Source organism: Perca fluviatilis, chromosome 7, assembly GCF_010015445.1.
Source record: "Perca fluviatilis chromosome 7, GENO_Pfluv_1.0, whole genome shotgun sequence".
NCBI lineage: Eukaryota > Metazoa > Chordata > Actinopteri > Perciformes > Percidae > Perca > Perca fluviatilis.
This window is the reverse complement of record NC_053118.1, coordinates 19417043-19432910: the sequence shown is the minus strand read 5'-3', so window position 1 is coordinate 19432910 and position 15868 is coordinate 19417043. Positions and strand designations below refer to the sequence as shown.

At 40.3% G+C, this 15868-nt stretch overlaps 1 protein-coding gene across 1 annotated transcript in view; it reads left to right on the top strand.

Annotated features, from left to right (window-relative positions):
* The first annotated feature begins 884 nt into the window (after positions 1 to 884).
* Positions 885 to 15868, top strand: part of fhod3b (formin homology 2 domain containing 3b) — an 89814-nt gene continuing 74830 nt past the window's right edge. Inside the window, exons 1-3 of the mRNA XM_039805293.1 lie at positions 885 to 1428; positions 8204 to 8310; positions 14742 to 14806. Coding sequence (XP_039661227.1) covers positions 1264 to 1428; positions 8204 to 8310; positions 14742 to 14806 — 337 coding nt within the window. The 5' untranslated portion in view covers positions 885 to 1263. The remainder of the gene's footprint in view (positions 1429 to 8203; positions 8311 to 14741; positions 14807 to 15868) is intronic.

The window sequence follows — 15868 nt, the reverse complement described above, 5'->3', positions numbered from 1 at the left end:
TCACCAAAAAACCCAGAAGTGACATAATTTCAAGGAAGTGGATTCCACAGTTTTGTTAAAGTTAAGTTTCTCTCTTCTTAAATGTCCTATTTTTCATGTTTTATCAGGGTTGATAGAAAGGAGTCGGCATACACCATCAGTCCTGTTACCATTTTTTAAAGTGTACATATCAACAATTATTTATTAATCCTGATATTACCAATATCTAGAAGTAATACCCTTTCAAATTACATGCCATGTGCCTTTCTGACCTTGACCTGTTAGCTAGAAATTAGCATATAAGCATGAAATCATCATACCTGTTACTATCCCAGAGCAATAATACATATAAATAATAAATGGCATAGCTTGAGATGGCCCAACACAATTTCTTGTCATGTTAAGATGTCTTAATTTAATGGGTATTGAAAAAAATCTGTTTGAAACAATTATATTTTTAAAATGTTTTAAGTTGAAAAGGCACCGATTTCGTGGAATGAGTTACCTAATAACAACTTATTAGTTGTTTAAAGTTACTTTTTTATTTTAAATTGGGGGAGGGGGATCTATCTATCTATCTATCTATCTATCTATCTATCTATCTATCTATCTATCTATCTATCTATCTATCTATCTATCTATCTATCTGTCTGTCTGTCTGTCTGACGGTCTGACGGTCTGTCATCTATATTTATGCTATATGGAGTAGCTCTGTCTACTATCTATTTCATGTTACGTACAATATGTTTGTCAGGTTTTAACTGATGACATCGCGCGCTGCGGTTGTCGGGTGCAGCGTTTTTTGTTTGTGCTTCTCATATTGACCACTGGAGGCCGCCATTGCGCCTGTAATATGAGCTGAGTCGGCCGGCTGGTGTCTGGCTGCTGTGTCCCCTGGCAGAGTTTATGCTTGAGGAGGGAGCCGCTTCCCATCGCTCTCACAGACCAGGCGCCAAGTGTAGCAGTCCCGTCCGCAGTCTGCCTCCTGCACCTCTGACGCCCGCTGTGCCCATGGATACTGCAGCCCCGCTCATTTCCACACCGCACTGACTAACTGTATCTCCCAACGAGGTACCCTGGATATTTACTTCTGGGCTGTTGTGTTCACTGTCCTGAGTCCTCTGCGCTGCGTGACGCGAATGGAGAAGGTCCAAGGATAACAGAGGGTGCAGGATTTTGCTACTGCAGAAGACCTGCCGGTAGTTCGCTGCCCGCCTGTCTGTCAGAGGCTGTGGTGTCGCATCCAATATTTTCATTATCTAAATCGCCTTGCATGGATGCATCATGGCCACGTTTATATGCCGGGTACAGTTCTTAGATGATACTGATCCATTTAACAGCACCAATTTCCCCGAGCCCACCAGGCCACCTCTGTACACTTTCAGGGAAGATATTCCTCTGATAAATCAGATTGCTGGAGTCCACAGGCTTCTTAAAGCCCCGCATAAGGTAGGCTATGCAGTATACTTATTAATGTCTTGATTTTGTTTTTGTTCATGTCTCTTTAAATGAGCTTAGTGCAAAGTTAACACCTACAAAATGCTCAACTAATAATTAGCTTGGACATGTTGATGTGGTTACTACCAAACAAACCTAATGGACCATTATAGAGCTGGTGACTTGAAGCAGCTTGCTGTTATGGGATGCTGATGGAGCATCAACATGCATTCAGGCATTGCATGCACAGTGTCAGTAAGATATGCCTATATAATGACATTATGGAATATTTAGTGGCTTTAGGTAATGTTGAAATGATGAAGACACCCATTATTTTGCTGAGGGGCAGGAATCTGTTAATGTTTACCTCAACCACAACACTAATCCCATCATTTAGACCTGTTTCTCGTGTTAGCTAGACTTAGGGAGATCTTTCAAAAAAATGTGTAAGACAAAAGAAACAAAGAAAACAAGTAATGCAAATGTTATATACTAAATTTATCAATAATGGTTGTTTGTTTACTATTAACCTTCCCTCAACTTTCAGTTGGGTGTTTCTTGTCTTAAGCTGAAAAAAATGTTTAAAATTATTTTTCATGGAAAAGGAGACAACTTTGCATTTGTCTGTGCCAGCCATGAATGGGCAGGCTTGAAGTCCATGTAGGAAAGCTCTTCTGCTATTGTCACTTCACACAGCCCCAATTGGAGTTAGAGGGGGTCAAATGCCCAGTTGGTCAGTTAATGATGGATGGAAGCTCCATAGGGTAATTCCCCACCGGATTGTCCTAGATCTGTGGATTTAAATTTACAACCATCTGATCTCAACACAACTACTGAATCCATGTGTATCTAAACACAACACGTTTCCATCATTTTGTTTTGTGCTTACCTTTTTGGCTGTCATTTTCTTAGTCAAAAGCAGAGTGCATTTTGCTGTACCGCCACATTGTTGTGGTTGGTCAGCTGCTGCATCTCATCGGCCTTCATTTAGTCCTAACTGCCTGAAGAGGTGAAACGGTACACATTGTTTTGCTTGCTAAAAATCCAGAACTGCACAGCCAGTTTTGAGCAGCTCAAAATAACTGAATGCTCCACTTTGGTATGGTGTAAATTGCCTTGTTTAAGTTTCCTAAAGAAAGCCATTGACAAATAATGTAAACCTGAAGCCCATTTTCTAGTTTCTTTTTCTTTTAGAGGCCTCTGAACGCTATATCTCTTGAGAAATAACTGTTTCTGCCTTCTGATTAGATTATGTGCATCCAAACACATTTTCTAAAGGCCTCATCTACCGACCTTCACATTTAAACAAAGCAAAGGGGCCATAGCATCTGAGGTTGAGTCTTTTATTGAGTATTCATCTTAGTCCATCTGGGAAGTCGTGTAAATAGAAAGTTAATTAGGGTCTTCCTTCATTCTGTCAGATCAATGGTACTCCATCTTGTTTGAGTAGAGCTGGTAAGATAAGTCACGGAAGCCTCAGGATGCTGTGGATCACCACAAGCCTGGCTCTCATTCTGCAGCCCACTCAGTCTGACCAGCAGGATGGGATGGGAATGCTTTCCACTGTTTGAGAGAGGAGAGGGAAGCGGGCAGAATTAAAAACACAAACAAAGAGCTGATGTACTTTGCACAGTCGACTGGTCTCAGTTTAGCAGTAGGCCAGCTGGACCGCAAACTAGACAGAGAGGGAGTACCCGTGGTAGGCTCTGCAGTGCCTGGTTAGTGAGATATGGGCATTTGTGGTAAGCAGTAACTTGAAGGAGCAGCCCTTGTGCTTTTCATAAAAAAGGTGATCAGGTGATTGACAAGACTGTCACCACAGCTCTCTGACTCACACCCTCAAAAGTTTGAAGAAGTGACTCTGGTGCGACCCTGTAAAAGCCTTTGGCAGCAAGTCTGTTGTCTTTGAGCTCCGTCTCAATGTAGCAGGTCAATCTGGTATAAATAGCACGCTGCTAACACATGGTGCCGAGGGAGTCAAAACAGCAAGCATATGCTGTCTCTGGGCTGTTCCTGTCAGTTTCAGTCTGCAGTCTCAAGAGGGGTGATCTGTATATGTGTGTGCAGTTGTTGTTTATGTGTGTGTGTTTGTGTGTTTGTGTGTGTTGTATTGGTTTTGTACATGAGGTGGCACTGTGGCTATGATGCTGTACAAAGTCAAACATCAATTACCAGTAACTGTTTGAGGTTCAAACATCAAAAGCCGTTATGACCAAGGATTATATTTTACAACAACAAGGATTCAAACTGTAAATGCTTGTTGTGTAGCTACGACAGCTTTGTCAGGACAGCAGATGCACTTTGTCAGTTTTTCACCCTGTGGCCTTTTGGAAAATGCCATGCCACCATGCATTATAATGCAGTATGTAAGAGTTATAATGGAAATGTCACACTTGTAATCGGGTGTTTGTGATAAAGAAACCAATATTCATCCTTACCATTTATAGCTGTAGCATCTCATTTATAAGCAAGCTTTTCTGTTGCTTCTGTAGATGGAAAGTATGACTAGTCATTACCTGACTCAGCCTTTTTATTCTACATGAATAATGCATTATCCGTGTCAAATGACAAATGGGGAGGTGGGGGCTGTTCAGAATTTGCTGGAGTTACTCCAAATATGCTGGTAATGTCATTGTAAATCAATAGATCAATGTTTTGTAGTTTGCGGCTTGGTGGCCTTGAGGCCTGGCATCGGATTGCAAAGCAGTATTCAAGGGAGGGAAAATGTGGCTATGTCTTGGAGAATGGACTCTCACTTTACCAATTTCAATTTTTGGTCCGTTTTTTCCCCCTAAGAAATTACAGAGTCCCATAATGAGAAGTTATGTTAAATGCTGTAAAATACAGTTCCTCCTTCATGCCTGTCAGAGCTCCTTTGAATTCTTTTACACATTGTTATGCAGAGTTGAGGTTTTGCTGGTCTCTGCATTTTTGGAGGGTTGTCTCAGCAGAGGGCTCCTTTCAGAAGAATGCAGCATCCGTGGACAGACTCATCCTTGCATGCTTGACAGAAATGTAAGATTGCTGTTGTGGTTTCTGTTTCATGCATCGAGTGTGTCTTAATGAGTTATAAATCACTTGCCTTTGGAGAAAGACCACAAATATCATCCTTACCTTTATCAAACAAACTAAGCTTTTAGAGTGGCTTACTGTAATTCCTCTCGTTTGATTTAGAGTATGGTGTAGTTTACAGACATAGATGTGTAAGGTTGGCTAATACCGGGTTAGCATTTGCACAAACTGTAAAACTATGTAAAATACAACGTTAGGCTATTGAGTTTCAAATGTGCAACTTCCACACAATATATGTTATCTCATTCCAAAGACATTTGGAGTGAGATAGCAGTTTTAAATTGGAAATTGCATGTTTTATTTTTAGCTCTTTCTGCTTTAACTGCCTCCCTGGTCAGTGGACCACAGTATGGTGGTTGAAGGGAGAGGCCAGACCTCAGTGTGAGAGCAGAGCACTTGTGGTAACTTTTCTGGACTTGGCCATCACAGGCCACCGTGGGTTCAAGGCCTGGGCGGGGGACAGCTAAGGAAGTCACTGCTACTGATAATCTGGTAGTACTGTTCCTGGATTAAGGGCCATTTATGTGCATCAACCTGGCGCGGTTATACATAGCAACACTTGTTATCAGTAATCCAGGTCGATTATATAATGGAATTCTAAAGTGACACCAGTTGGAGGATGGATATGTGAATACATGGATGAGTAGAAGGATGTACAGATGGGGACTGATAAATGGCAGACTTGCATTGTTCACTTTGGCTTTTCCGCTTTTGGTCTGCGAGTCAAAACCTTGTGGGGGAAATCGCATTTCTTGGTTCCACAGCTAATTACTGGCTACGGCTGCAAATTCAGCCCAATGTTTTGTCTATTTCAGGTTGTGATACAGAGCGTAAAACTGAAAGAGAACCAACATTTGTTTGCCCTTTTATCCAATCCACAAGTACCAAAAGTATAATTTAAATAACTGGTACATGCAAAAAGAGTAAAAAGAAAATACTGTAATAATAAATCTGATTGATGTGACAGTATGTGTACCCAATTCACAAAAGCTCTTACACTTGCAAAATATTTGATCTTTTCAGTATTATACTTCTCAGTATTATAAGTGATATTTTTTCAGCTTGCAGTATTTTTTTTTAAAGAAACAGAAGAAGTGATAGTTAGAATTAGCAGTGATCAAGAACACCTTAGAGAGAAACTAAAGAAGAGTGACTAGAAATCTCAGACTTCTTTAAATGAAAATGGTTCCAGATGGTTACATGGCAAGAAATCACTGGCAGGTGCAGTACACCAAATATGTGACACAAGCAAGTGAAAATGAATGAATGAATAAACTAAACTAATTAATCCCTGAATACAAACAAGTTTTCCTTTGTGTGGTTCAGTGTCAAACACATTATTTAGTCCCCAGCCACTGGTCAGCCTATATGATTTAGTGTGTCTTCTCCTTCATGCTACATTTTTAATATTACTGTCACACTCATTATTTTTAAAGGCATGTCAGTCCATAGGCATAAAAATAGTGGGCCTAATTTTGGCCCTTATGCCTGGATTTCCTGTCCGTCCAGAATCTGTCCTGTAATCTGGAGAAGCACTTGCTTCCCTCCTTTGCCTGTGTACAGTATAGCTTTGTTTGTTTGCCTACCAGTCTCCCTTTCTCTCTTACGTACTGTAAGGACATCAACAACAATCTAACTAAGGCTTAATCACTTGCCTTAGGTAGAATTAGGATCTACTGAGAAACTAAAGTTTTCAGTGTATGGTTACTGCATCAGCATTGTGCTTCGCCTCATCTCTAGTCTTTCAAAATGAAGATGTTCAGGCCTATAATCTCTATGACTATTATATTACCAATAATCCTTTGGTCTACCATACATGGGAAGCAAACAAGACAGCTCAGAGTCAAAGAGAGGGAGCGAGAGAGTTGGAGGAAGAGTGAGAGTTATCCTAACCAACCACATGTTTTGTTTCACTTCTCAAATATGACACAGTCCTTGAGTGCTGCAATGCAGTAATACAAACAGAGTGGCTGATCAGATCAAAGCCATCAGACCCATAATGTCTTTCCCAGCCTTTCTCCTTCACGTTTAATTAAGTTACTGTCATATGTGGGAGGAAATTGAACGGCATCAGACCTTGCAATAACCAGTCTGATTTAAAAAACACATGGTTTTACATGTTACATATACAGTATGTTTACCTGCGTTGCTCTTCTTGTAAGAGAAAAGAATCTCGCAGTCTGCTTTTTTGGAATGTGTAAATAGTCATTTGCATCATAGCCTTTGCCAGTTTACAAAGCCCTCAATGTGGGCTGACAAGAGAAGACAAATATACTGAGTTCCGTATATTTATGGACTGTACAGTATACGGTTGTTTAGATACCCTGGCTGTTGATGGAGCAGAGCAGTGCCACTCTCTTCGCTTAAGTCATGTGTTTGCCCTCCAGTAATGGTATTTGTTTTCCCGTCCTCTGCTTCACCGCTGGAGCCGCTGTCCCGTGGAGCCGTCAGACTTTGAATATAAATAGGTTAATATCTCCAATTTGGAGGTCAACCAGACAAGTGAACAGACACAGACTCATTCCTCATCTCCTTGACCACAGTCAGCTGTTGACAACTATTCAAGACCAGACAAATCATACCTCCTCTGCAAAATCATCTTGTGTGATGATAGTTTATCACTTATCAGACAGGGAGAGCCAACAGATAAGAGGCACCAGACTGCCAAATCTGTAGGACTTCTCTCCAACCTTGCCATGCCTGTCATTGTAGAGCGCAGACAGGAGCTGATAAAATAACTTTCTATGATCCACTGCCGACTAGACATAAACCTCATACACTATGCATTTGCCCATTGACCTATTAAAAAGAACAAAGTTATGTTTTGTATAATACCACCATAACTAACATGAGCAGTCTTGTTGTTGCAACTGCTGCTGTGATTTAAAGAATAAAAGTCTTACCACATCGTGATTAATATGCATGTGGTTATGAACTTATATTTTGCTTGAAACATAGACATTCAACACAGTCATCCTTCTGCAAACCAACCTCTCCAGAGCTCTATGCCATTTAAAAAAACATTAAACTTCTGTAGATAGATTTTCTCCTTCACAGCTTTGAAAAGGTTGACTGTGCTTAATTTTGATACCATACATGGTCATGGTTGTAACAAGGTACAGAGTCTCCAATTTATTTTTACATGTTTAGCTGTAGTAATGTGTGGGTTCTGAGCATTGTCAGAAATGAAGGGAGGCAAAGGGCAAAACTGCGCCAATAAATCTCAGAATGCCCCTAGAAAATGTGATTAAGGGGCAAAAATTGCTCCCAAGATTTTGAATAAATATAAATATTTTGTCTCTAAAACACAAAAAGCGCTGTTGCATATAACTGCACCGGTAATAGCAATAGTATGCTTTTTTTTACTAGAGTTAGCATCGTGGTAATTACTGTATGCATTTTGATCTGGATTCATTTCACATTAAGAAACAGCAACTTTATTCACTAATTACTATTTTTTTAAAGTGCCATCAACATTTTCTAAATGCCCCGACTTTTTAAACAGTTGCCCCCCAAATGTTTTTTTTTCCTACACTGATTCTGAGAATTAGTGTACCAAAAAGTACCAATATTTGGTACAGCAGGCCATTAATAAACTCCTAAATCTACTACTTACTTAATGTTTAGCATTCTTTACATGTGTAAAGTGTACATGACATGACCTTTAGAGGGTTGAAGACAAATCAAGGTTTAACTGTGTCTTCTTCCTGTCCAGCCTGATGACTGTGCCCTTCAGCTGTCCCACAATGGCAGCTACCTGGACCTGGAGTCGACCCTGGCAGAGCAGAGGGATGAACTGGAGGGATTTCAGGAGGAAGGAGGGTAAGATAACGATAACCTCTGTCTCTCTCTTAGCTTTTCCTTCACTAGCACCAAACTTCAAAAGCAAAACATTGCATGTACACAATGTGCTGAAATGAAAAACATTCTCTATCACTGCACTAAAGTTGGTCATATATTCTTTGCACTTCAAAAGATTCAGATTGAAAACACAAGAGGGGCTGGCACTGGCAGGTTGATACTGTATGTTTAGTTGCCAGGCTCTGATTGTCCAGGAATAGATTGTTCATGGTCTTGTGTTCCATTTAGCTATTATTTACCAGACACAACATTTATCATTGTTATTATATGCTTTATACAAGAGTAACCGACTTGAAGTTTTGATTACAACAATCTGTCTTTTTTTTTTTTAACACAAATATTTTTTCTGCCTCAACAGTCAGACATAATCAGTACAAGTGATTACTGTTTTTCGAGAGAGACACAAAAAAATGTAGCTGAGATAAGAGGGAAAAGATTATTATTTAATTCCTTGGCTATGGGGATACGTATTCTGCTTGTTATATTCCTTTGCCTAATGTGATTCTATTACAGTGATTTGAATCATAATGATACCTATTTTGTTCCAGGATGAATTCAAATAATCCCTTTTCCGGGCCTCAGCTGATTGAGCTCTCCTGTGCTCAAAAGCTGCTCTCAGGAGGTGCTTGGGTCTGTCGAAGAGCAGGCAGGCTTTACCTCACCTGAGGGACTCTCAGTTTCAGAAATCTTTCAGCACTTTGACATTCTAGAGGAAAAATAAGTTTAATATCAGTATTAATAGCTAGCTGCACTAATTCCTCTGTGAATCAGTCACCAAGTGTCTTAACAATCTCATTGGCTCAGGAAATGTAATTTATCAATTATAGTATTTGTTCTATTGAAAGATCTAAGAAAATAAAATCATAATTTTGATAATGTGTGATGCTGATTTTGGCCATTGATATATTTTATCAGTTTTGTGGTGGCGTTAGTGCCCTTTTTTAAGAGACTAAATGTGTCAGAGTTTCCATGGCATTCATCCATTCATGTCCCTTAAAATACCTGGCCTCTCTGGCCCAGTGGCAGCAGTGATGTCATCTAAACCAATTATGAGGTGTAGACGAGTCTCATGAGTAATCACCCTCATCTCTATTGAATGTTACCTCACTGCTCTCATTAAAGTTGCTAAAACACAATTGTACAACCACCAACACACAACTCTCAGCTTCTAATTTAGCTGCATTGTTTCCCTGTAATATGGAGTTAAATGGGGCTTTGTTTCAACATAACTCTTAGACCTGGATGACGAAGAAAAAGGTTTAAAATTGTGTTTCGTTTCTGTTTCATACACGTTCTTTGGCCAGTTACTTTATTGACTCCATATGTTTTTTCATGTACTGTGGAGTATGTTGATATATCATTCATGTGCCGCCCACTTTTAGATGATCACAAACCAAAGGTTGGCATGAGAGCTCCTGGTCGACTGAACCACAAACATGTATGGGTTTATTTGTCTAACTTGGAATTCATAAGCTGCTCTCTGGCTTGGTGTTTCTATTGGACGTTGAGAGTCCCGTTCTTTCCCAGTTCCATCTGAAATTGTTAGGAGCTTATGGGAGGCTATTGAGAGCTGTGAGGTTAAAGTGGTCCGCTTCTTCTCTCGTAGAAGACCGAGCCTGCCAGGGCCCGGGTCTTGCCAGCTGGCACAGGCTGGTATGGATGTGTGTCATTAAACCCACACAGTGTTGTCTGAGGAGGCTGGGGGTGAAGGTGGTTAGCCAATTACTGTATTTTGTAAAAAATAAGGCAGTTCTGCTTGCTGGCTTTTTATGGTGCTGATGTGCCCAGGATTACATCCCCCACTGCTGCGGTGTTGTTGATTTGATGATTATTAAGCTAATAAATGGTCTGATGAGCCATTCCACCTTTACTTTTCCATTTCATTTCTGTTTTCACCCTCCTATTACTGCAGATCTGTCAACAGCAGTCTCCAACTCCAAAACATTTAACCTACAGAAAAGAATGTACAAGTTGATGTCAAAAAAACACAGTTGCATTAACTCCAGTTAACAAGCAAAATGGTGCTTTAATGTTTTTTTTGCTTTAAGCCTAGCAACCCACCTTTGGAAAGAGAATAGTACATACTGCCTGAGTTCCTTAACTTTCCAGATCATTGGCCATTAAATCCATCTGTAATTGATATTACTGACAGGTTACATTCCTGAGGCGCCTGTGTCATACCTAGTGTCTTTACAAACAGATTAAAGTATGATCTTCTGACAGAGCGCTGCAATGCCAGGAGATATCCATGTCACGGGAGCTTAAGGGCCATAATCACTTCCACACCGTGTTTGAAGCTCAGCTATAGGCGATTGTGACTCATAAATCCCCTGTCGCATCTCTGATGCAGTCTCACTCAGTTATAAACTGATCATATAGCCCAGACATGTGCTCCTCAGACAGATCTGCACAGTTTAAGGTAGTCACTGTGTAATTTAGTTTTCTAGCTGTAATGGATTGATTGACACACAATTTCCTGTATTTGTAGTCCTGAGCCAAGATGGAGTAGGCTATGGGACAAAGTTAGGATCAGATGGCCTGATATGTGTTTACAGACATTTATAGCCCTTGAATATTTTTGTGGATTACATGGATTGAAGAGTGAGATCCTGTAGTGTTTCAGGGGAGCGTTCTAGGGGTCTGATGTTGTAGGAGAAATGTTGCATTGAACTCATGTGTTGAGTTATGCGTTGGGCTTGACATTGTTTTTGCTCAAATATGTAACATTAAATGGCAGATGATTAATAAAGTTGTAAGTCCTCAATGACATATTCCCTAGCTTGTCTTAAGAAAATGACATGAAGCGTTGTTATTGTTGGCATAATTGATTCAGCGTGTGAAATGTGTAGCTGATGCAGCACATAAGAAGACACTTTTTAGCATTTTACTGCCCTGGTTCATATTAAGCACATCTGAAAGACAACAGTGTTGTGCTAAATATGCCTTTCTTGGCTTTATTGAGTGTTCTTGATGCGTTCGACAACCAGTTAGAAGTCGAGCATATTAAAATCCAAATGTTCCTGCCTCAACTATTCAGAGTTTCTGATCATCTCCTCTCATCTCTCTTAGGACAGCTCCGCTTTCAGTATTTTCATTTTTTTCTGACCCACTTGGACATTGTTTAGTAGACGCTCACAGTACACAAGATTTCATTTGAGGAGAAAAAAAAAACAGAGGAATTGTCAAACACACAGTACAGCTTAAACTTCAAGGAGGGAAATGAAACACCAGTTGCCCCTTCTGCGTTTGCAGAGCAGTTAACGGGTATTATTGACAGAATAGAACAGCTTGGTGATTGTTCAGTGTATGTGGTTGTGTGTCTTGAGTGTGTGAGACTTGGTCAATGGTTAGTAAAGCGGCCTCCTCTGATGGAAATGAGCCCTGTCTCTCTGCCTGATTCTTCAGCCTCCTTAACCCCCATGGCTCACTCAGGCTCTGTGGGTCCCTCTGTAGACACTGATGCAGGAGTCTCTCAAGCAGGGGTGTTCACCAAGAAAGTGCTGAGTCAGTAAATCTCCGTGGGGCCTTCTTGTCTGGCATTAATTGGTCTTCGAGGAGAGGAACTGGCTTTACTGTATTCCAAGTATGTGTGTACACCTTCTGTGGGTACACATTTTGTGTTGTTTTATAAACAGTGCCAGTAATGCTCCCTTAGATAAAGCCAGAGAGAATGGACTGGCAGGTATCCACTGGTCCAGTTGCTGCTGCTATGGATATTAGGATTAAGACAGAGCTTTATGAGGGTGCTGTACAACAGAGCAGGGATGGGAGAATGGAGACAAATAGAGAAGAAAATAATGTGGGGTATAGAATTGGCAGGAAAGTTGTTGCATTCTCACAGCTGCATTCCTGTTTGCAACATTTGATAGGCAAAGTGAGAATGATGAATAACACATTTATGATTTTAAGTAAAAAGACCAATTGCTTTGGGTAATGGTCGGGAGGTAAGACGTAAGTAAGAAGTAATTGTTTTGGGTAATGGTCAAGTTTATTCTTTTTATGATATTATTAAGAATAGTCATGGTTATTCAAATGGTAGCAACAAAGGTATTTCAGAAGCATGATGAATCAGATTTAATAGGAGCTTGGCTTAAGTTGATTATACAGTACCACCACTGGAAGAAACCAGAACATTCTGGCAAAGAGGAATACACACAAGTCCAAAAGAGGACTAGGGAATCCAGTGGGTATTATATCCCAACATGTAGCCAATTTGTAATCTGGCTCTTTATAGTTATCATTTTTCTGTAACTTTGGGCTCCACCCTTTACAGGCCTGCAGCACTGTCTGTGGGAGTGTTTAAATTTCATGTTTAATTGGTTAGGGGTTCTGAAAACCTCACTTATATATTCCATGCACATTTGTTTAATTTGATAATGTGCATGTTGGCCTATGTAGCCTCAGGTCTTGGTTAAGCACAGGGATACTGTTGCAGCCAAGCAGAGACAAAGCAGACTTTCGTGACAAAATGGCTCTGGTTACCCATTTGCCTCAACAGCATCACAGAGGATTAAGTTCTTGTTTGCCGTCTCATCTCACCAGCGAAGGTCCATGTTGACAGATGTTGCTCCTGTGTCACCTCCGCTTGTTGGTGGATATTATATTTGATAAATAGATAGCATATACAGATTTCCCCTAATCTGCTGGTGTGCATGTCAGTACAGTCTCCCACTGACTGGTCGGGGCAGGAAAGATATCTGTCTGGAGCAGTTGTGCAGTTATGCTGCTTGTTTATGGTGAGGCAGCAGTATGATCTGCCTTCTGTGCTGATAGGCTTTACCCTCTGTGTCAGACCCACGGCTGCCTGATTGTCACTAAGAGTAACAGTCTGTTGCTGGCACTGAGCCAGCCTGAACAATCACACAGCCTTTGTGCATGCAGGATAAAAGCCTATTTGTCAGAGAGCCGAATTAGAAGGGGGGTTGTCGCGCAACTCTACCTGCTATGCTCTTGTCCACAGTTGTGTCTACTGGGTTTGTTTGAGGCTTCTTTAGCTAGGAGGGAGGTTAAAGGCACACTATGTGATCCAAAATGTAAACAAAAGGGTGGCCCCAACCACCAGAATTCAAAACACGAGAGTGAAATCCTCTTGATTGAAGTCCTTTCTCTGTCAAATGAATTGAGACAACACTAAAACTAGATCTGTGTCATTATCTTCTTCTTATGTTGTTATAGGTTTGTTCACATGTGGGATGCAAACAGGCAGACATGTTTAATTATGACTGACTGAAAAACACCTAAAGTATAAGGCTGATCATATTCTGTATTTTTTCTTATTTTCAACAATCCCACAGTCAAGTATTGAACTTGCAGTGTGAGCCTGATATATGTTATTTCTGTCATTATTGTCCAAAAAAAAAAAAAACGACTCGGTCCTATATTACAATGAATTTGAGTAGTATAGTTCATTTTGAGTCAATCCCACATAGACTGTCCCACTGACATAAATACCCACTAACGCTGCAAATATTATAATCCACGGCTGTCACCAGTAATTAACTGTTTAATCCTGTCAGAGTAACATTGGTTAAAACCACATTGCCCAACTGTTTAAGCAAATGTGTGAGCTTTTTTTAAAATAAATAAATATCTGTGACTAATTTTTAAAGATTTGCATCTTTAGTTGTATCAATTGAGCTTGAGGCTGGCTGCCACAGACAGGGTAGGGAAGTAAGAAAACGTTGAGAGATGGACTAACGCATTTTTGGTTTTGATCTTTTCATGGGATTTGTCTCCACTAAGATAAACATAGACTAATGGCAGCCTTATCCTTTAAAAAGGCAAATTGTGTATCAAACTTTGTAAAGAAATTAGAGTGTGGACTTCTAAGTTGCCAAATGATCCTACAAACTACTCTGCTCTCACATTCACTTTCACAATTTAATAGAATTGGGGTGCATTGTTGTCGACAGGATGGTGATGGGGTCTTGGCATATCTCCATTAACACTGGGAGGAGGAGTTGCTCCCATCCTTCATCTTCACCTATGGAGGCCTTTCCCCTGTTGTGTTCCGCGACCTGTTCCCTCATGTGTTCAATCTGCAAATATAGAACGGTTTGAATAGGACTGAACGGTATAATTTGTCATAATTTTGCGCCTTTGCACAGTAGCTATTCAGATATATATTCTTGTCAGCACTTGCCTGCCTCTGGCATTTTGATGGCTGCCTCAGATTCAGAGAGACATTCGGCTTCTATATCTTGATACAGTTGCATGTGTACCCCCCCCCACACACACACACACACACACACACACATACACATACACACACTCAAGCACACATACACGCACACACGCACGCATGCACGCACACAAGCATATTTAAATACTCATACATGGCTTAATGTCCAGTAACATTTCTCTTTCTCTCCATTTTTCTTTTTTCTTATCAGAAGAGGCAAGAAACACAGCGTTATTCTTCGAACACAGCTGTCCGTCAGAGTTCATGCCTGCATTGGTGAGTAATTCACTGTAATCCAAACTGTACATTTGTCACATCTCACTTTATGATTGCCAATTTGTCTGTCTCGGTCTATATCACCAGTGAGGTATGAGCTTTAATTACCTCTATTACCAGTGGATTACTGTATTGAGGTCCTTGTTTAACTTGCACAGTGGCAGTTTTGGGAAATAGCCTAGAATCTTAATTTGAGCGAGAATTAACAGCATTTTTAATAACACACTAAGAAATAGACCACTGGCACGGAGCATAGCCTGTAAATATTTAGTAATAATATAGTTTTTGGACTTACTGTGTTCTGTCACTTTGTTTTATTCAATCTCCTGGTGTCTTTGAGTAATGTGAGGGAACCGGCACAAAGAGCTGAGTGAAAACATATGCAGACATGCATGCGTGTGGCATGCGTGTGAACACATACACACACACAACGTGCTTATCAGAGATGGGGTTTTTATTAAACTAAGGATGCTAACTGCCTAAGATTTTTTTAACTACAATGTACAGTACTCTGTCAAATTTTGGCTGAAGTTCCATTTCCCACATCTTTCTTACATGCAGCCTAACTGATAAATAGGTGATAATTGTTTTGCCACTTTGTTTAATGTATGTATAATTTAAGAACTTAATACATAAGCCCTTGTAAAGTTATTTTCCCGTGACTTGTAGGGTTTGTTAGAAAATAACGCTATGGTTGTCAGTAGCAGAACGTGGAGGAGCACACATTCTTACACAAACACACACAGTGCCTCCTCCACAGGCTTCAAGTGTAAAAATAACCCACTGCCTGGAAAAGCTATTAGGCTGTAAATTGTCAGATTTTAAAATTGGCCGTATCTCACTATTGCAGTAGAAGTAAACCAAAGGACCAGACATTTCTCATTTGAATGAAGTCACTATAATCTGAGAACTATCTCTGATAGTCCTCTCTGATTATTTATTCGACCTGCTGATGCGTGACGTGCAATAGAAAGGTTTGGAAACTCCGGCTGATCTTTTACTGAGATCGTTCTGTCATGTTTGATAGCTCATTAAACTATTGGTGAGACACACAAGAGAAAT